Below are 23,983 nucleotides of genomic sequence, written 5' to 3' on the forward strand. Positions count from 1 at the left end.
TCGTTGCGGCCAGTTTTTATTGGCGAAGGAAGCCGGAGTGCCTGGAGAAGAACATCGACCTTCGATAGGAAACCTGACAATCCTAGTTAATTAAGAATAGAGTCGAGTGCACCAGCACGAGCGGGGTTCGAACTCACATCACTGTTCACTGACTATAGTAGTAGAACTATATTTTTTCTCCTGCTAAATTTTATTCAAATAGTTTATGTACAATGAAAAATTACCAGACAGTCACAGACAGACATTTACGTGTAGTCAGTAAAACAACAGAAATTCAATGTAAATTTAGATATGCTACATATCAACTAGTTTAGCGTAAAATTGATGCAATATTTCTGCACAGTTGTCTGTTTATTTGATAACGGGATTGTCCGATATAAATAAAAATTCTAAAAATAAATGTTCTTTTCTCTGATGTAAAAGATAGAAATAGTGAGAGGTGTATTTTTAACATAGTGTTTAAAAAATAGTCTACTAAATTGAGTTTAGCTTGACTATACCAAATTTCTTCTTTTATAGATACTTAAGTAGTAGAACCACATAGACCACTTGGCCACCGAGGTTCCATGTATCTAAGACTAATTAGATATATATATATAGTATTGTTATTTTAAAGAATTGTTACATCTGAGATACATTTTTTACTCTATGGTATTGAAGAGCTGAAAATATACTCAAGTGAGGAACATTTACAATTGTGACGAGAGAACAACTAAAACAGGTCTCTGACTTTAAAACTAAACACTTAAACATAAGGTAGTATAGAGCAACGGATATACCAGTAATATAATGTTAAATTTATAAAAGTTCCAATGAATTCAGATAAGGAAGGGTAAGCTTACAGGTCGTTTACAGTAGTATTGTAGATAAACACACGACTCTATCGTTATCAATGTCGTAAGTACACATATTGTTTGGACAATTATATTCTTCACAATTAAGCATATTTAATCAATATGTCATATATAAATGGGTTATAATTTTGCAATGATAAGTTTAGCTCACAATAAGAAATTTACTTCCGTATCTTTCTGTCAGCTTTTCAGACATGACTTATTTTAGACAGAAATTCTGTTCAATCTTTTCTAGCTGTATTCTTGAAAATACATTAGACTCTATGCGTATGAGATGTATTCTTGAAAATACATTAGACTCTATGCGTATGAGATGTATTCTTGAAAATACATTAGACTCTATGCGTATGAGATGTATTCTTGAAAATACATTAGACTCTATGCGTATGAGATGTATTCTTGAAAATACATTAGACTCTATGCGTATGAGATGTATTCTTGAAAATACATTAGACTCTATGCGTATGAGATGTAGTCTTGAAAATACATTAGACTCTATGCGTATGAGATGCAGTCTTGAAAATACATTAGACTCTATGCGTATGAGATGTATTCTTGAAAATACATTAGACTCTATGCGTATGAGATGCAGTCTTGAAAATACATTAGACTCTATGCGTATGAGATGTATTCTTGAAAATACATTAGACTCTATGCGTATGAGATGCAGTCTTGAAAATACATTAGACTCTATGCGTATGAGATGTATTCTTGAAAATACATTAGACTCTATGCGTATGAGATGTATATTGTCTGGATCGAATAAGACTATGTTAGTATGTACTCATCATAGATACCAGGATTGAAATGTTATGTCTACGCCAGACGCGCGTTTCGTTTACAAAAGACTCATCAGTGACGCTCGAATCAAAAAAAGTTAAATAGGCCACACAAAATACGAAGTTGAAGAGCAATGAGGACCAAAAAGGCCAAATAAATATGTATGATTGTGCCTTGACAATTAAGTCAGGTCATATTACAATAAATTAACAGAGATAGGACAATTCATTTTCTCCAAATACCCTATTTGTAGTATGAGCGAATCAAGTGGTTGGGGCTCCGCTGTTTGGACACCTCCTTTTCTATTTAGGTTTTAATCATGAACAATTGACGCAGGAACCTCTCTTTTTTCCAGGAGGAAGACACTTGAAAATCCCTATACAAATTGATTTAGTTATTATCAGAGCCAATAGGGCATTAAACAAACCTATTAAAAGCACGTGTCATGATTTATCATAATACATTCAAAGAAGGGATCGGCAAATCAGTATAAATGCAACTGGTAATTTGGTTATTCTTTATCTGTTTTTTTTTTCTTTTTTCTAAGTCAACAGTAAACATGGTAAAGAACTTTTCCAGTTTCAAAGGCAAATGTTTAAATAATGCGAAAGGGTATTCTAAAAGGGTGATATATAATTACACATTTTCTTATAGAACTGATGCAAATTCCATAAGTTTAGAAAGTGACGAGACACTTCAGAGTTTAGACTTAGGAGCATATGCATTGGCAGTAAGTGGCACTACACATAGTAATTTTTTTATGACTTCTGTGTGTTTAAGACTTTTGTTTATATACACTGTGTCAATTGAATTCGTAAAAATCTCATATATAGATAATTATTGTGCTTAAGTGCAATTTTGAAATAGTGAAATTAGATTTAAACGATAAAAGGTAAAAACAGAATTGAGCATATTTTTACAGATAATTGAACACACAGGAAAATTGGATGCTGTTGAAGTAAGACAGAATTATTCCCTATAATATATAACAAATAAATACGTTGATTACATTTGCAATGGCAAATGGGATCTATTGTATGACTCTTTTTAAAAACTATTACAACTGTGCCGGATTTTTCATTTAGCAGATACTTCAAATCAAATTTAAGTTTATCTACATAAACTTTACCTTAAATTTCATTTTTTTATACTACATGTATGTTTAAGTTATCATGGACTAATCAACATTGTAAAATCGTTTATACAGATATTTTAAAAGAGGTTTTCATTTTCAAATTACACTGTTCTATTTGGATCTGGTTAACAATATTAACGAGATAACGACACGATAACTGTTTAAACTATTTGCAAGTAGATGCATTAACAATCATCATTAATTTTTTTTCAATTCTTTAAATGAATAAATCAAACAACTTGTATCGACTACTTATGACAGTAGTTTGAACTTTTCAGATATGTATATTGGTAGTTTTGTCATGTCTGGAACGAGGTTCAAAAGGAAAAAGACCAGGAATCGTAGTGTCAGTATATTTTGTAAAATACGTCAATTAAAACGATAGTCCGACTATAAATAAAAAAAACTTCCTTGTAATATCAAATCATTATCTGGAAAATGAGATAAATAATATGTTCCTCAATTGGAGTTTGAGTTAAAAGTATAATACTTGCATGTGTATTATATCATTTTAAGTTATTGCCTTATCAATCTTCATTCGACCCATTTTTTGGTTTCCTGCAGCTGTATTAACATATTTTCAAAAATATACCATGTATTATTGGTAATAACGATTTTCTTCAATCTTTAATTTTCGTACTATATTGAAACTTCCTTTTTAGCCCAGTTGATCTGCTGGGAGATGACAAATTGACCTATGCATACGCTGCAGCTTTTGGTTGCACGTCGTCTACAATACTACGACTTATACTGTCTGAAAACACGATATCGAAAAACGTATCTCCTGAACTAAAACATTGGGTTCAGAGTAAGTATTATAATATCAGTTCCCCCTACTTGTGAAACTTTATTCTTTTAATTACTAATTTTTTTTTTTACTGTTGTCAGAACAGTAGGGAGAGATCCGTTTGAGCCAAAAATGCGTCCTTTTGCGCCACAACTTTTTTCTCCAATGCTACGTTTGCGTCACCTGTTTCAAAATAACATGGTATCATTTGCGCCAAAATTAAAACATACGATTGCTCCAATTAGAAGAAAAATGACATCCCCTTCCTTAATTTATTCGGAAAATGTTTCCTTTTCTGAAACATACTTTATCACTGAACTAGTAACATATTTGTTATAGGGCCAGCTGAAGGACTCCTCCGGGTACGGTAGTTTCTCGCTGCATTGATGACCCATTGGTGGCCTTTGGCTGTTGTCTGCTCTATGATCGGTTTGTTGTCTCTTTTGACACATTCCCCATTTGCTATATGGGTACTTCTCAATTAAATGTATGTAGTAGCTTGTAACTTCACTTTATTGTCTAAATAGACAAACATTGAAGGATGAAATGCATAAAAACAGTTCATAATAAATCTATATCCAAACATTTACATTTGTCCGCTGATTCTAGTGAACAAGCCGATGACAACAGCAACAGCAGAGACAATTTATTAGCGTAATGAGAAGACTGGTAACTTATGTCCGCTCTACAATGCATACAGAAAGACTTTCTAGTTTGTCCATCCTTCATGCATACACACATTGGGAAATTGATATTGAAAAAGTTACTGACGCACTTGCTGTTAAGAAAAAACGTCGTTTGGGATTCCTTTTTTTCTGACCAGAATTTCAATATGACTTCAAGATAGAAATTCAAAAGATTGAATCAATGTTTTGATATGTTTAGGCTAACAGAAACTCCACATAATATAATATTGTGTTTATGTTTATGATTATGTTTTTTTATATATACATCTTTGCTTACATCCATTTCATTTGAATTTTACAGTATTGCTTACATCCACTTCCATTTACACTTTGGTGGATAGTTGTCTCATCGGCAATCATACTGGCCATATCTCCTTATTTTTATATCTACTTTGCTCAATAAAAATACTAAAAAATGGAACAAATCTCCGTGATTTTAAAGGCTCTCACGGCGTACACAAAACACAAAAAAAAAAACATGTTTGAAAAGTCTTCATTCGACTCGAACATTTCGAAGTTAAATAATTGACTAAAAAAACATAACAAATAAATACAAATTTTAATACAGTCGTAACTGTTTTAAAACGCTATATATCCCTCGCCCTTCGGTTTGTGATTCCACTTCATTAACAAAGGGGATACGCCCCTGCCAGATGCTCATCTTCATGGTGAAATATTTCCAAACTTATAAATACTTTTTAAGCAAAAAATAAGAATACAAATTAATCATTAATATTTATGATAGATATGTGTACTGTTAAATTGTCGCAAATGAGTTCCGAATATTGGCGCAGTTGATACATTTGGAAAACAAAAGTTGGTGCAAATGATACCCCTGAAAAAACAGTTATTGGCGCAAAAGGACTGCTGCCTAATAGTAACTTTTTAGTTTATTAAGAAATTAAAACATGCTTTTAGTTACTGCGAGCATTTCTAAATACGATTTTTCTTAAAAACGTAACATGTTTACTTTTTTTCCGTGCGAAATATCAACCTACTGTAAAATCTAATAAATAACAATCGTACACTTCAAAGTAACATTACTAGTTAAGGTGAGAACAATTTAAACAAAAAGATATATACTTACTTTTTAGAGACATTGTCACTAGTTGTATGAAATCTTTGTTTATTGTTTTAGCTTTTATTACGCATTCATTGTAGAAATTAAAAATCCTGAATTGTCTCTTTCAGTTCCATTGTGGCTACTTCTTTCAGCTGTCGTCTCTTTAAAGTTTTATCCTATTTTTGCTGCTATCAGTTATAAAATTGAGCCGGTTGGGATTGTAGCAGGAATAATATATTGCACATATCTGTGAGTAAAAAATAACTTTTGGTTCTCTTTGGTTTTGTAAGCTGGTATAATGGTTTGAACTTCGAAGTATTTTTTATTCGAGCATCACGGACGAAAGATTAATCGTCAATATGCGCACCTGGTCCAGTAACATTGTTGCCGTTAATGGTATTGTGTATACGACATCACTGAAAACAGAATGGCATATATATATTTTTAAGTCAAATGCAAACATTCAACATCTGTTGGACTTTCTAGATGTTTGTTTTGGACTGATGTCCGACAAAATGGAGAAACAATTACAGGAAGAATTTAGATTTAATTTGTTGTTCCTGTACATATGTAGCATTGCGACAGAAATAAACAGACGCTTATACCGTTCTTATATTGAAAATCTAAATTTCTGAAAGATACCTTAAGGATGACCAAAGAAGATGTATATACTTATCATATATCTTTCGATGTAGTAGCTTAAGTAATTACAGACCACCCATGATCTATACTCCCCTGAAGTCAGCCCCCGCGGTTTTGGGTTATCGTTGCTTTATTAGTAATAATGAAATGCAGCTACCTACTCTAAATGTTACCAGTGATGCTTTTTTAAATTATATTTGAAAACAGTAAAATTTCCAACATTTCGTGCAATCTCTATTTGAAGGATCGGCGAACTTATTTATCAACTTGTACAGCTTGATATTACAGTAAGTACACTCTATATAGGCTCACCACATGTTCGAAATATAGCGTTCATTAATTTAGAGAACTCTAAAATCATTTAATTTAATGATAGGTTTGTTATTTCGCTGCATGTTTCTCTGTCAAAGCCTTTTCCATCTGCTTTTGACAGTTTGTTTATATGTTGTGGTGTACCTCACCGTCAACAGTTAAGAGAGGAATTAGCGCTCATATATATGCATAGTTAACTTTTGATGTGTGTCTGTCCAGCTGTTTAAATCCTCTTCCGTTGGAGTTGGATAGTTGTCAAATTGGCAATAATTCCAAAAGGCCTTATTTCAGTTTGTTTTGGGAATTATCTATCATTCTCAGTACTTTTTTTAAAGAAAATTTCATGTCCAGGGCGATCGACATCACGGATCATGTAATAAAAGATAAATCAACTGTCTTTAGTAAGAATTACATCCAGTATCCTTATGCATGAATGGTTGTATCAAAACAGCACCCGTTGATAGTGGTTGTAAAAGCCCTTATATGTTTAAAGTGCTTTATAATCTGCTAGTTACAATGCACACCATCTGTTTAATTAAAAGAACTCTTCACAATCTTGCAATGCATAAAAATCTAATTTATTATATAACATAAAAATTGATCTTCAAATGGAAACAAGCAGGCTCTCATTCAAACCTATGTTACAGTATAAAAATAATAAGATGTGGTATGATTGCCAAAAAACTATCCACCAACGTTCCACGGCTTCCATCAATGAGAAAAACCCATACCGTATAGTCTTTAATAATACATTATACAAACTACCAAAATTAAACCAAACATTATCTACAGGTGAGCGAAATTAACACTAACTGTCCCTGAAACATCGATCAATCAGAAGCGCTGATCTGGAATTACCTTCATTAAAAAAACTCAAACCGGACATTTGAACGCAAAGAACATTTATAAGCTTAAACATATGAAATGCCAAATAACAAAAAGTAACATTAAATTATGTAAATCATCAATGAATAAGGAAGTTAAGAGACACGTTCTTGGCATTTGCGACTGAAATTGAAAATGAACGCTAGCAACGAACTGCGACACTGATTTTTGCGCAATTGTTAAAATGTCAAATATAAATCAATTTTCTTTTCAGACTCGAAATAGAAGTAGCATTATAACCTATGTACCAATACTGATATGTTATGGTATACTTCTCTGTCATTTTGTGTACCGTGCAATTGTTAGTGTAAAGACATGTACAAAATCTGGACATACTGGGGTTAGTTTGACATGGAAGAAATTGTCAATGGCAAAGTGTTTATTTGTATCATCTGATAATACGCTAAAAGTAATTTGTATTAACAAATGATTTATTGCAAGATTTCTAGAAATGATAAAGAGAGGCGAGAGATGTTTAAACTCATAAGATAGAAAACAAGCTGACAATTTAATGGCCAAAAACAAATTAAAAACGACCAAGAGACAAACAACAGATCACGAAACTCATCATAGAAAAACTAAAGACTTAACACGAACCCCACCAAAAACCGGGGTGATCTCAGGTACTCAAGGAACGGAAGCAGATCAGCTGCTCTGCATATGACCACCGTCACGTTCTTTATATATGTACACATATGGTGATTTATTATGTAAGTCACATTAGAGGGAAAACAGACGGGATTGTGATAACGACAATTTTTTGACATATTTGTCGTCATGAATGAAACTGATATTTATTAACAGTTAATCAACACTGGCTGCGTAAAATAAACTAATTTTGCTTGAGATTTTGATACCGAAATATTGTCAATAGTGTTGAGTGGATTTCCTTGCTTTATAAATATCGCAATCCTAATACGAAGGAAGTGATCAGAGGAGCATGAAAGACTTTATATGGTGGTAATAATAACGTATTGTCTGTAATAAAAACGAACATTGTTATTGCCTTTCGATATCTGAAATAGCCTGATTGATTCATAAATGTTGTTTCAGTACGCCAGACACGCGGCTTCGTCTATAAATGACTCAGCAGATACGCTCGAATAAAAAAAAGTTAGTTTGCCAAATAAAATACGAAGTTGAAGAGCGTTGACGGCCAAAAATTCCAAAAATTTTGCCAAATAAAGCTAAGGTAATTTATTCTTATATGATAGGTATGTTTATTTCGATTTACTGTTATTGGTTTTCAAATTTACAATTTACAATCTTTTTAATGAAATATCATTTCACACTTTGCGAAATTTCTACATGTGAATCTTCAAATCTGTCAGTACATTCTTGTCATTATTGTCTCTGTATTGTGCGTCTTTAGCAAACTGTTACACAGCTTGTCAGTTATAGTTACGAAAGGACATATGTGAAATGGTTGTTCAAAAGTAACAGTGGAAATACCTTAGTTGGAATTGGTAATGTTCAAGAAGCTAATGTTGGAGCTTATCAGTAAGTAATACAAATTAATCTGCTACATATCCGTACTATTTCAACTTTAAATTAAATTCGTGCGTCTGAAGCTTTTTTTCTGGATTTGTTTTTAATACAATAGCAATATTTGATATAAATAAATCGCCGCTTTGCTTTTGAGCCAATTGACATTTCATTTGCGCCACAAACAATATTTCATTGCGCCAAAAATAAAACCCTTTCATTTGCGCCAATTTACAGGTAAATACAGGTAAAAAGTATAAGACTTTTAATAATAAGACAGTTGTTGTTTGCATAATGAAACTTCTTTCTCAGAAACCAGTCACCATTAAAACAGACAAGTAATGTTAAAACTTTATAAAGCACAGTTGTGTTATAATTTGAAATCGCACTGTTGATTAATGGTCGATGAGCTTAAGCTAGGGTCACACATTCACGATTTTTACTGCCGTCCTTGACAGGACCATTCCTGATAAAAATGTGTCAAAAGTCTGATAAAGATCCTGTGAATTGTGGCTTGAAATTCAAACTTTAATTAAAATTAATAAAAACATGTATTGAATCAGACAACAATCAGAAATTGTTCAGGAAACGTTCAAATTCAGTCGTTTCGAACCGAATTTCTCCAAATTATCCTGTTCTCAATCCGAATCTAATCCAATTTGTATTTTTTGCATGGTAAAAAACGACCAAACATGATCCGACAGCGTGTCGATTCTACTGAATAAGATCTAACAGAGATCAGACAGTAAACCGACGCTGACGTGAGAAAACTGTCGCCACATTCGGGATGATTAGGTACTGGCGGAACGAAATTCAGTCTACTGTACCGCATTGCACACGGCTTTTTCTGGACTCAGTCGTTTCTGTGTTCTGTAATTGTCGGGAGTCTGGCGAAGGTATCATTGCCGACGTTCGTATTTATTTTGGGACTATTCCGTTTCGATTTCGGCAAAGACTGTTCGCAATCGGCAAGATCTGGATAAAACCAAAACATAATCGGCAAAAATACAGCAATGACAAATTTCTTCATATCATGCACGTTCCAGAGAACATTGATACGACTTTAATCCGATACATCAGAATCTGTCACGACATAGTTACGATTTTAGAAAAACTGCATTACGATAAAGTTTGTTTTAGTTATATCAGAATTATTATACATTGAGATGATTCAGTTAACATCATCATAATCACACTGCTATCCGAAATTTGTATAGATACTTACATTAAGCGTTTCTCATTTTAAATATTGGTGTAGTTTTGTACACTTTTTCAGACGTATATATATATATTTTTTTTGGAATTCCGATTTGTACTACATACTTATAAAACGTAGGTGAAAATACATAATGTGCCAGTTTGCAATATATTTTTCAAGATATAAGTATCATTTCATATCTTTCAAATGTTCATTTGAATGAGTTTAGTTTAAAGCAACTATGCGAACTGGATTTATTTGTTTAACAAAGTTTTATTTAGAAGAAAGGCCGACACAGTTAGTTGCACTATTACTAACACTCTTCTCTATTAATATTCTTGTAATTGTTATACAATACATCAAATAACATAATTAATCTAATTTTAAGAAATTTACCTGTGACGTTACTTTTTGTGGCGTTGATCCATTTGTGTTTCAGACACACAGTTCGTAATTCTATTAAGCTACTTTTGTGTACTGTCCTAAATCATTTTAGTTATTCGTTATTATTCTGTGGTTAGCATGTCAAAATGTACTATTATATTATTTATTTATGTATTTCTCTGTCTTTGTTATTTTTGCATTTATTTGTACTCTGTTCCCTTCATGTTTGTCCGTCATTTTAGCGGTATATTTAACATTGCCATACAGTTTAGAGGTTTGTCTAGCCACACAACCAGGTTCAAAGCACCATTTTTTCTTTTAGTGTCCTGCACCAAGTTCGGAATATGGTAGTCGTTATCTAATAGTTCGTTTCTATGAATGTTGCATTGTTTTCTGTTATTTCGTTGTTTTCCTCTTATAGTTGATGTGTTTTCTTTCAATCTATTTATGACTTTTGAAAAGCGGTATACTACTGTTTCCTTTATTTAAAACTATGCATTTATACAGTTTAAGTAAAATATGACAACAACAAAAAAAAATAAAACAGATGATTCATTTTTTAGGAGATTTGAATCATACAGAACTGGAATGATGAAAAGACTTAATGATAGTTCACCACTTAGAACATCTCCAAGAGTTATTTTCACCTTTGTAGTATCAACACTAATACTGCTGCAGGTAAATAACTGGGTTTTGTCTTCTATATTCCATAACATCAACGATAAAAGGCACAAACTATCAATTTGATCATTCGTTGGACAGATCATACTCAATTTGAACTTTAAACTATTTCAGTTGAGCATAACCTTGTGTCTCTTGTATCAACCACTTCGACAATATGCAGTGGTGGCGTTGAATGACTTGAATTCAACAGCTTTATTTGATGGCGATCTTATCCTCCAAGTTACTGATGGTAAGGAATGTTATGATAAAGGATGTATATTAATATCATTTATTATTTATATTTAAATATATATTTACGCAAATATACACATCAAAATCAAACGGATATGCATGAATACGTATACCACATTTATCACTTGTCTTACGATTCCAATGTCACATTGGCCCTTAATTGCCTTATTGAAGAACTGTACGAACAGATTGCCTTGGCCGTAATTGGTACAACATTTAGGAGTTGTTGGCTTTTTATACTTTAATTTAAACTTCTTTTTTTCGGCCGTCTAAAGGTTTTGATTCGAGGACTATTGATGTCTTTTTGTAGACGAGACGCGTGTCTGGTGTAACATATTATAATTTAAAAAAAAAAAAAGATGTAGTATGATTGTCAATGAGACAACTGTCCACAAGAGACCAAAATGACACAGACATTAACAACTATAGGTTACCATATAAGCCCGTTATCTTTGATGAGACTGAACTATATTGATATTCTATAGAAAATGGCAGGTCTCTGATTTAAAATTGATATTAATAGCAATCTTGATGATATGAGTTTCTACACCTATATTTACAAATAAAACTAAATAATGATAAAAAATGCAAAAGAAAAGATTAAACAAAAATTTAAAAAAAATACTACGAGTAAATTAAGAAATCAAAGATCTATACATTCAAAGGCATAGAGTCTAAAAGTTCGATGACATTTATTTATTCTTTCTACTAGAAGGGGCATTTATGGTACTTCCCTCTGCCTCATTTTTAAACCTTTACCTCGAATTTGACATACACGGTCATCTCACTACCAGAGTCTATGACAAACGAGACGATTTAAATTTGAAATTATCGTTTCCCCCCACCTTAGTAGCGATATACCAACTTCACCTGCATATGGAATATACATTTCAAAACTTATTCGGTATTCAAAAGCTTGCAGCTCCTACTCAGACTTTGTAAAGCGTCACCTATTTCTGAGCAGAAAGTTGATGAACCAGAGATATGTCAAGGAATGTCTCGTAAGTTTTCTAAAACAAAAGTTTATCAGAAGGTACCGAGACATTGTTGCTAAATATTCCATATCAACTTCACAAATAATACACGATGGTCTTGAAGTATATGTTCTGGGTACTGAAGTTGTTCATCATCTTAATAACGTGTTATAGTATTCTTTAATGTGTCTTTATTGATAATACTATTACTGATTATTCTGTTTTTATTGATATCAATTTGACGTGACTTTGTACTTATACATCCCGTCATGGTGTTATTGTTCAATAATAATTCTCGTATTCTTGTCGTTCAATTTTGCTAATGTGCTTTGTCTATATGCCTTTTTGTGCTTCTTTGTTTTATAGTGATTAAGATTACATAATGTTGACTATTTTTGACTTTTTTACATATTATGTCTGTTTGTTTTGTTCACACATCGTTGTCAATATAATGGAATTTGACTGTCATACAAGTGAGGGGTGTAGCTAGCTTTAAAACAAGGTTTAATCCACCGTTTTCTACATAAGAAAATGCATGTACCAAGTCAGAAATATGACAGTTGTAAGTCACTCGTATGATGTATTTGGACATTAAGAAGTGTACATAATATGGAAGATATAACTTGATAGTAAATAAGCTGCACTCAGCATAAACATTTTCAAATTAATCCGTATAATTTCATTTTTTTTCATAGTAAAGACATATTAATTTTAAGTTGCACCAAATGCAATGAATTGATTTTTCAGTTATGAGTTATATCACGTAAGAGTCTTTGGACATCTTTGATTTTGTAGTCTGTTTCTATGTATTTTGCCGTTTATTTTTGTTGTTCTTCAGTGTTTCTGTTGTTCCGTTGGTTCTTCAGTGTTTCTGTTGTTCCGTTGGTTCTTCAGTGTTTCTGTTGTTCCATTGGTTCTTCAGTGTTTCTGTTGTTCCATTGGTTCTTCAGTGTTTCTGTTGTTCCGTTGGTTCTCTAGTGTTTCTGTTGTTCCGTTGGTTCTTCAGTGTTTCTGTTGTTCCGTTGGTTCTTCAGTGTTTCTGTTGTTCCGTTGTTTTTTTCTTATGGTTGATGTGTGTCCTCGGTTTTAATTTATAACCCGAATTTGGTTTCTCTCAATTATTTATGAGTTTTGAATAGCGGTATTAAACTGTTGCCTTTATATGGCTAATTTTCTTTTTAAAACAAAAGAGTGGTATGTGTTTAGCAGTCTATACTGTGTTATCTTTTATGATTAGTCCTAGATGCAGGAAACAAAAATACAACCAATGTATTCAAAATATTTGAAATACTGCAATTTCAGTCAATGCGCTCTATTCAACACCTGAAGTTATGATTTAATGATTAAGGTTAATATTTGTACAAACGTCATTTTGGTCTGATCAGTATTCTTCACATTGGATCAGCGAAAATGTGTGTGCATAATTTCATGTGTACATAAGTAAATCTGTCATCGTAAGTACAATATAGAACACAATATCAAATAAAAACTTTATCCAATTGTCATAATTAAAACAATTAAAGGCAAACGTAAGAATTAATCAAAACGAACAAAAAACAAAAACATACATACAAAAAACACACACACATACAAAAAAAAAGGCAATAAACAAATATGTTACTGTACTATTAGTTTATAGCGATATAACATTTCCTTTGGAAGATTAACGGTATTTTACTCATAGTGAATTCATCTGGGTTTTTTTCAGTGAGTTTCTATACATCTTTTGCCACTTCAACCTTAATAATGGCATTTTATAGTATACTAATATATAGAAGCTATCAAAGAGATTTGAGAAGAATGTATTCTGGAGATTTCAGCTTTTTGCCAAGGAAAGTCAAAAGATCTGATAATAAAGATTTTATAGTGAGTAAAATACACATTTGTAAACAGTTACGTGTTACAAATTTATTATGGCATTTGTCGACAGATTACCAAATAGTAGTTTCAATCTTAAAACAGTTTTCTCTTCTCGTGATCCTATTAATAGGGATGTTTAGTTCAGTGAATTAGGAATAAATGAACACTCGGGTAATCCATTATACAAACACATAGCTTTTGATAAGGATATTGGCAAATCGCAAGTTCTTCATGGCCTAATTTAATATCACCAACTTTGATCACTTGCTTTGTTTAAAACGAATATCTAAACTTAAACTAAACTCCGTAACCGTCGAATATAACTCCAGCGGTCATTTAATTTCCAGAGTATTTGACAAGAGAGACAATTTCAATTTTGAAACAATATATTTTCCTCACCTTTGCAGCAAAAACTAATAAGATATTCAAAGGATTTCAGTAACTCCTTAGTCTTCGAAAAGGTCATTAGTGTCTAAGCATCCCTTTTCAGTTTCGGCTTTGAACGTACTTGATGCGGGTTGGTCCAGAAGTACGATTCTTTGTATCAGCGGTCAAATAATTTTTGATTGTAATAGTAAAACCTTACATTTTATATTAATTATTAGTTCATTTAAATCATACTTTATCTTGTCAACAGGCGTCAAGTCTTCGATATTCAGGAACTCAAATAGCTTATATGTTTTGGTGTGAGTATTTTACACTTTTTCATTTTTTCTAAAGTTTGCTTTAGTTATTTCAATAGAAACCTACGTTGGTTTCTACGTTGTTGTCTTGGGAAAATAAATTAAATGCATTAAAGCAGAATAAAACAAACTGCATCATACTTAACAGAGTAAAACGAAAGTATGGTGTATATTGTACAGTGTAGAATAATGAATTAAACGTAGATATATATGGCTAATATGTGAAAACATGTGAAACAAATATTACAGTAAACTACGACAACTACTGACCTTTTAGGACAGACACATAAAGAATCTGTCGGGGATAAACATGAATGTGAGCAATCAACCCTCCAATAATCAGATACAGGTTCTTCTAATTCCGAAAAAAAGACACTTTCTTTACAATGATTTGTCTGTATTTGTCGGAATTTGACGAGACTGTTGTACAAAGTGAGAGGTTAAGCGCTATAAAACCAAATTTAATTCACCATTTTCTACATTTGAAAATGCCTGAACCAAGTCAGGAATATGACAGTTCTTGTCCATTCGTTTTTTATATGTTTTGTCATTTGAATTTTCTATGTGATTAGAGACTTTCCGATTTGATTTTCCTCTGAGTTAAGTATTTTTGTGATTTTACATTTTTCTTTGATTGTTATTCATAATTCGATATGCGTTTATACTTGAATATAAACTATACTTATCTGCAAGATGCTCAACTACTGAACAGAAATTGATACGGTAGTATATTTTCTCTTGTTATTTTTGGTAATTATAAAGTGTGGGTTGTTTTTAATTGACTCCTATTTCACTCATTGAATTAAATTTGATTTATAGAGAAATTGTTTCCGTACGTGATTACAACGATAACATGCAATACGATACATAAAAATTAAATAAGTTTCACCTAATTAATGTGTCACATACTGATTGAACATTATAAAAAGACATAATAAAAAAAATACATTAAAACAATCAGTACCAAGCCATAGGGTTGGCTTATGAGACACATATTTACAAAACATTTCATATTTAAGGATGTCAACCTACGAAGAGCAAAATATTTCTAGAAATAAACTTTTTTTTCTGAACCTGATTTTTGTGTTAATATGACTGTAAAATAATAACTGGTGGAGAAAAAATCATATGGTGCTGCGCTTCATTTTTTGCTACGACCCTTTAAAATTTCCTAATTTTGATGATTTTCCCATTTTTCATCAATTTTGGGCTATTATCGGGAAAAAATCACGGTTTCACAAACTTTTTTTCATACTTTCAATAAAGATGAAGTGGACCAATCTGAATAAATTTTACTTATAAAAACTATAGGTAGGTGTTAATATTTTTATGCTTTTTCGTGCCAAATCTTCCATGCTGACAATTTTGTAAAGTTGTAATTTTTCTCAAGTTTTAAGAACAAAATGCATATTATTTCAATAGACAACTTTCGAGTTCGATGCATTTCCGTCAAAAACTCTGGTTTTAGTGAAGGTCATTTGTGCGTTTAGGGGCGTAGTCACTTCCATTCCAATGTTGAGCGAGTGGTTGGAAAACTATAATTCTATATTGTACGAATTATACGACAAATTGAATTCTCAAAATTGACAATCAGCATTGATGTCATTAGGGAATTGTCATTAAGTACCTACAGAACAACCATTATTTCTAGTTTATCCTGCACAATGACAATCACCAAGACGCTTGATGAACGTAAATAGTGCAGGGATACAGGCGACCCCCTCTATCTGGTAAATGACGTCATAAAGGCGCGTATAATTGACGAGTTTTTTCCGGTGACGGATGAACTCGAAAGTGGTCTATTTCTTTGTTATAAATGATTGAAAAAGTATATATTTAAGAAATCTGAAAATAAAAAAAGTGATATGGGGTGTACATGTTTCTGGTCAAATCATTTCTTGCAAACCTCACCCATTTTCTCAAAGTTTTTGCTTAAAAGACTGTCTTGATTGGTAGTAACAAAAATTGATTGTTGTAAATACATAAGTTTTTTTACAAAATTAAGTTTGATTATAACGTTTCCTAAATTCATTAATATTTTCCACTTGTATCACATGTTTTGGAAATAATTCCAGAACGAGATTTCAACGAGACTGAAACGTCAGAAGAATACATCCTTAATTATATGTAAATATAACATTTCCTAAAATTTGTTTTGTGGATACAGGTATTCAAAAGATATAATCAGTCTTGTGCGTTCATCCAAATCATTATTTGAATTCATATTGATTAGTATACATTCAGAACGAAAACGTTAATAAACAATTAATGCTATGATGACATTGGATTATATAAGGACCTTTTCATATAAAACATTTTATACTGCATATGACAAGTATGTTGAAGTGGAAATCGTCAAAGAAAAAGAGAACGACTTTATTTGTATACGACTTCTGGAATTGCAGAATTTTTCAATCAGCTTTTTTTTTTAATCTTCTAGGCTATGTAATATTATTCGTTGTCATACTGCTGTTGTGTTACATGCTGGCATTTCTTCTTATTCTTCCATTAATGGGTAAAGTTTCAGACCAATTTTTAATTGGTGTGAAAGCTATATTGTAAGTACAATATTAAAACATAATCTAGCCTAAACACTTACTGTGACAAGTTTTATGTTACAATGTGCGGAATTTTTTTTTTCAAAATAAAGCTTTATACATGTTTAATCCATAAATGCTTGCTTAATTTAAGAAAAACGTTATATAAATTGGAGATTAAGGATAGAAAGACATATCTACCAATAATGACTCCATCGTCGTGTAACCCTAGCAGATTTCATGAGTTAGTACATGTACGTGTTAAACGTTAAATATGTTTTTGATAAACTTGTGTGTGTATTCCAATTGCGGGATATGTATGCATAGCAGCAGACCCTAACTGTGCTGGTCTATGGAGTTGATGCCGGTGTTTATTAGTTTCCTTGATTTGTTTTTCTTATTCTTGATAGATATATTAGATTTGAACATCGGTAAACTACGATTGTCTTAATTAATTCATGTCACAAATCATGTGAAACTACAGAACAAAAAAACATTAAGACGATAGAACGGTATAAGAAGATATTAGGCTTCTAGTCGACGTCCGTAAAGCAGATAGTTTATGTCTCTTTTTCATATTCGTGTTCATTGCAGGAAAGTTTAACCCGTTCGATTATAACTCCGCCTCAACTGAGGAGGCATATACGTGTGGACCTTTGCCCTCCCGTTAAACATGTTTGTCCAATTTATATTATTATTATCAAACACATCATAAGAAAGAAAGTACAGTACATGAAAATTAAAGACGTTTTATGATTCTTCACTCGAAGGGATTGTTACTACTGTTTTATCTCTGTTTATTAATTATAAGCTTTTGCCGCATTTTCTCAGCAAATACAAGTTTTTACTTCGTAATATATGCATATCTTATTTGCCATAATGGTTTATCCCCTTCCATCCGCTTGTTAAACAGTTGTTTCACATTTTCTACCGATCTTAACTTTTAGGTTTTTTTTCTTAGATTGACCTGTAATAAGGCAGCTATTATTTAATAGTCCGTTTATGTATATTGGTGTTTGTTTTTATTGTAGCTTGGTGCTTCTGTTGTTCCGTTGTTTTCCTCTTCTAGTTAATGTGTTTCCCTTGGTTTTTGTTTGTAATCCGGCTTTGTTTTCGCTTAATTCATTTTTGAATTTTGAACAGTGGTAACCTACTTTTGCCTTTATCTACACCCCTAAGCTTTTTTCAGACAACGTGCAAATCCAAATATATTAACGCCAATGTTTGATAATTACCGAAATACTTTAAGAACAATTTAATCAAAAGTGACCTTAGAATACCAGCCAAATCAAATGTATGGCATGAGGGAGTTGGAACCTTGTTTTCGTAATATTTAAGTTGGAATGGAACTTTTACAAACATTGGTTCTTGTTAAATGGAATAATATTTATGTCAAAGCAGTCAATAAGAGGCTGATGTTTGGAAAACAATTGGTGTTTGCATAATTGTTTTGTTTGAAAGTAACTTTCAATAGTTACTTAACTGAATTTGATAATCTCCCTTCAAAGAAAATAAAACAATACATAGTCATACTTTGCATCCGACTTAAATTGTTACTCCTTTTACAAACCCGATAGATTGCTCGGCTTATTATTTTATGTAATGTTTGCCTTTTTGTATACTTTTCCTTCTAGTCAGTCCGTCTGTTACAACTTCTTTCTAATCAAATGTAAATCTTCTTGTTATGTATAGTAAGTTATATATGATTTTATTATTTAATTTCACATACTTTCAATTCCTTCAATATTCTACTTACTGTTCGTCGAAAACTTATATAACTGTAAAATTACATTTAACACTGAGTGAAGATATAAGTAGTGATCAATATATTGCAATACATGTTTGTCGTTTGTCATACGAGATGCATCAAGAAACATAAGATATAATAGTGTTTATTCGATGGCTTTTAACTGTAACTAAAATGCAGTTCTTTTGAAATATATTCTTTTTTCCAGTCCGCTGGTTGCAGCTCATTACATTTTTCATCTGTGTGAGACTTTCTTGGTGAATCGGTATTTTTTACAAAACCATACAGTGCAGAAAGGAACATCTGGTGATGTACAACGGGTTATTGCAGTGAAAAACAGGTACGCAACATTCTACATTATTGAACAGTGTTTGAAATGTCTATATATTTGTGTGGTTTTTTTTTCCATCACAATAAAGACACTAAAGTCCCATCACCGATCCTAGAATAAATTATTAGTGCCTTTATATTTAATTAGTAAGTTTAAACATTCTTCAGCATATACATTTATGGTTTAAACAGTTAAAATCAAGATTTTACGTTATACAATACCGATGGTTCTCATAATTAAACAATAGCTAGTTACTTGAAAACATTTTTTTAGAGTCGTCTTGGAAATTAACCAACGTTCGAAATTGCAATCTATGCAAATATCTTTGTATAAGTTGTTGTCATTCTGACTCTATATATTTTAAGTTGTGATGTCAAAAGATGAGAAGTCCCGTCCTTATTTAAAAATTTTATTGAAAAAAAATAAATAACAAAAATACCGATTTCCTAGAAAATTTCAGAACGGAAAGTCCCTAATCAAATGTCAAATTTAAAAGTTCAAACACATCAAACGAATAGATAACAACTGTCATGTTCCTGACTTGGTACACAATAATCTTACGCAGAGAACGGTTTATTAAACCTGGTGTTATAGCTACCTAAACCTCTCACTTGTATGAAAGTCGGTATAAAATTCAATTATATTGACAACGATGTGTGAAACAAACAAGCAGACATTAATAGATAAAAATATCAGAAAAAAGGTACAACAGTCAAGACATATATAGACAAAGCACGTTATAATAAATGAAGACAAGAATACAAAAGATTACCACAATAACACAATGACGGGTTGTATAAGTACCAAGCCACGTCAAATGAATTTTACCAAAAATAGACTAAACAGTAAAAGTTAAACTAACATTGACAAATAAAGAATACTATAACACGTAATTAAGATGGTAAACAACCTCAGTACCAAGATTAAAATATGTATCTAAAAATATGATCCATCAAGTATGAAAAAGTATTACACTAGAACAATCTAATTTCGTATAAAACATATGCTAGCATGTGCTTTATGAATGCAATATCTACATTTAAATGAAGATATCATTCAAATATGTTTACAGAGGGGAAAAGTTCATACCTACCTCTATTCTAATTTCTCATATAGGTTTCTTTTTTTTTAGAAAACTTTTCAGTGTTTTGATGTACTTCATGTTCTTCTTTCATGTCATCATCGGATTTTTAACCTGCATTCGAAGAATATTACTAGGTGGTGCTATTGGCATCCTTACTCTAGCACGTATCGACAGAAGTCTATTACCACGTGGATTTGAACAATTAGACAGTGGTACGTATCCTCAACAAAAAACAATTCAAGGTCAAATTACAATTATATTCCAATTGTCCATTATTTTTTTAGAATTTACAGATGCTTAGCTGTAACTAATGAATGTTGCTGCATGTTATTCCGTTTTGTTATAATTGTTGACCTCAATTGGCATTCTTCGTTTTGACAAATGTTCGGTGAATAAGTTTGAAAGTTAAAATTCCGATTGTCCTTATAAGTGTAAGACATTTTCCATTCAATCACAGGATTTCTTATGCTGATCGAGGACTTCAGTAGCCCGAGATTTGGTATAGGTCGATAAATGATACGAGGGTTTATAGGTCGATAAATGATACGAGGGTTTATTTGGAAAATGTCATCGGCCTATTGGTGATATTATGACTCATAGGTTACAATACAAAGTCATGTACATTGATATACAAATGGTTATTGAATAATCTCATAATACAAACTTAAATATTTTATGATACATGATAAAGGATAAAACAAGGATCACCTACGTATTTATGGAACGACACTGACAACCATCACCCGAAAAACAGACGTACAAATCGTACAAACAATAACGAATAACAGGGAAAACCAGTTTCGCATGCAAACAAACCTTTCACTTTGCCTTTATAAACCACGTTTCGTGAAATATATTGTATTTTACAATCTGAATTAGATTAGTGTAAAACGAGTCTTAAAAGACTACAATTCCCAATTTGGAATTAGTAACAAAATACTTATGAATTTAGAAATCTTTATGACTGATTTAGTTTGATATAACGGATTTTGTATTTGTACAAAATAAATGGCATTACAGATTGTAAGATAGTACTACATGCATAAATAGTTATTGCATTAACGATTAACAAAATACATAAAATTTAATAGACTCTCCAATTAAAAAAAAACTATAATATGAGTTGTCTACTCTTTTAAATAACGAATTTCAACATTAGTTATAATGAATTATTTCATTTATTACGCATGGAGTGGAACAAATGATATAATTTTAATTCGTGATACCGTTTAGTTATTTCGAGTATAAATTATTGATACGATATAATCGATAGAATCTCCACAAAACGAATTTAAAATGTTCTAATTGCGAACTCAGATATCTCAATTTTTTCGAAATTTTTACAGATTCACTCAATCGAATTTGATAGGTCAAAAATTGCTTCACGTACAAACGATGTGAATATATAGATATTGTCAACCTGTTTGAAAATTGTAAAATAAATGATTACTTTCAGGATATAAAAGCTATGTTGGTCTTATAATGTTAGAGTTATACCATAGAAACCCCATTCTGATCGTGTTTTGTGAGGAATTGCGTCAAACGCTCATGGTCAAAGACAAAAGAAAGTTCATATCATTAGAAACACAGGGAAATCATGTATGCTATCAGAACAGTATATCAGGCAGTGAACTGATTCAAAGACGGAAACGCATCCAGAATATGTGGTTTAAAGCTGTCACACTTATAAATAATCCATCTGTTAGAAGACACCATGATGGCAAGATAAAACGTTCAGATTTTTATCCAGATAGGACAGGAGATTTTACTAAATGATGCATTGTGATAGGTAGAAACAATATAAGTTATTCATGATCAATTATTTTCTTTGAAGTCATTAATAATAAATATATGTACATGGTATGTGTTTCTGATAACTTTTAACAGCCTTCCCTTTACTTACATACGTGTTTATTTCTCTGGTTATAAGATTGGCATGTATACTTATGTGTATAGTATTTCGTCTTAGCTGCTACTGTACGATCTCTGTAAAAAAAAAAAGTAATAAGCAATGCACAGCCAATCAAAACGTGCGGAACATATTTTTACCTCATTATGAAAATTTCGCAATACTGAGAAAGGATGCATATATGTAACAAAAACAATGAGAAAGTATGAATAGTAGAGATTATCGAATGATATTAAAGAATATCGATTGTCTGACACAGTTCTGCATAGGGGCTTTCTGGAATATGCCAGAAGTTATAAAGTTTGTTTTTTTATTGCATTCTTTACAAGAGTTTAAGATGAAGAACAGCAATAAAAGCGTTGTAACTTTATTTTTCTGTGATTTCAAGATTGTTCTTTATCAAGTACACCCGCTTCTCCTCATTTTCTGGTCTGTGTATAAGAGTGAATTCATTTTTTAAATATATCGATTGCCCTAGAAACGATGAATATTAAAATTTAGAAACATAAATGCATAATTAAGTGTCTTTTATTTACATTAAACATGTAGGAGGGAACAACAATCCTCCACTCAAGGATAACATGCTGATAATTTACTTTTTTTTGGGGGGGGGGGGGGGGGCTCAGTGTGCAGCCTGTCAACGCTGAAATTGTGATAACTTATCACTCACGCTGTAGATGTGATCTATGGCAAGCCGTTCTCGTCAAAACTATGTTTAAACCCTTTTTCGAAAAAAATACACACTGAGATTTAAAAAACCTAAGATAACACACTGAGAAATCGAAATTACACACCGAGATTTTAGAATTACACACTAAGATTAAAAAAAATGAAAAACACACACTGAGAAATTAAAATTACACACTGACATTTTAAAAAGACACACTGAGATGAAATAAATTGAAAAACACACACTGAGAATTGTTAATTACACACGGAGATTTCAAAAATACACATTGAGATTAATATGCAAATTACTAATGAATATTCATGAGATGAATAATTCAACAGAATAATATCTTAGTCTCTAGAACTCTTGTCATTATAATAATGCGGTTCCTTCAACCAACATACATAATAAATTTCATACCACATCTTCTTATATCTGTTAACATCGTTTTATGCTAACTCATATTCACAAGTTTGTTGTCTATGTAATTCAGATTAATTATATCGCTAACGGTGTATCGGGATTGTTTGCTTAAAACTGTTTAAGCATAGGTCTTTTTTCAAAAGTCTTTCAACTGTTACCCTGATTTCCCAGGGTAATATTTTATATTTTTGTTACGTTTATATGATATAATAGACACTTGGGTAAAAATGTAATTGCATTGTTTGTCTTTTTGTAGATTGTTCCAATGTTTTCTTATAATTTTAATAAAGTTTTTCACCATTTGGTTATATCAGAGACATATAATACATGTCTCTGGTTATATTTTGTAATGAGAGTAAGTGGGTATTTTTCTTGTTCTATTGGTCTTTTACGTATTTCCTGGTTAAGAATCTACCTTATAAATGGTCACAGACAGTTTGCAACTAACCAACATGGTGTGGCATTAATGCTTAATATGTTAACGTTATTTTTGCGTTTCCTGTCAAAAATTTAAATGCTCATCAGACAAAACAATGAGAGAAAAAATGAAATTCAGATTTCCAACTTCACATAGAATCAAAACATATTAAGAATATTCACATTTTGCTATAGAAAAGTCTACAATGTCCAAAGATTAAA

At 31.6% G+C, this 23,983-nt stretch overlaps 1 protein-coding gene across 1 annotated transcript; it reads left to right on the plus strand.

Moving 5' to 3' along the window:
* The first annotated feature begins 2,294 nt into the window (after positions 1-2,294).
* On the plus strand, positions 2,295-22,203 carry LOC139513294 (stimulated by retinoic acid gene 6 protein-like). Its single transcript, XM_071301658.1, has 15 exons — positions 2,295-2,364; positions 3,048-3,115; positions 3,432-3,577; positions 5,434-5,554; positions 6,192-6,234; positions 7,359-7,484; positions 8,517-8,644; positions 10,775-10,889; positions 11,007-11,124; positions 13,809-13,966; positions 14,598-14,646; positions 17,084-17,201; positions 19,136-19,267; positions 20,391-20,554; positions 21,799-22,203. Exons 8-15 carry the CDS (start codon positions 10,800-10,802, stop codon positions 22,116-22,118), a joined length of 1,149 nt encoding a protein of 382 aa, XP_071157759.1. The 5' UTR covers positions 2,295-2,364; positions 3,048-3,115; positions 3,432-3,577; positions 5,434-5,554; positions 6,192-6,234; positions 7,359-7,484; positions 8,517-8,644; positions 10,775-10,799; the 3' UTR covers positions 22,119-22,203.
* Positions 22,204-23,983: the final 1,780 nt, after the last annotated feature.

This window comes from Mytilus edulis, chromosome 2, assembly GCF_963676685.1.
Source record: "Mytilus edulis chromosome 2, xbMytEdul2.2, whole genome shotgun sequence".
In the NCBI taxonomy this organism is placed as follows: Eukaryota; Metazoa; Mollusca; class Bivalvia; order Mytilida; family Mytilidae; genus Mytilus; species Mytilus edulis.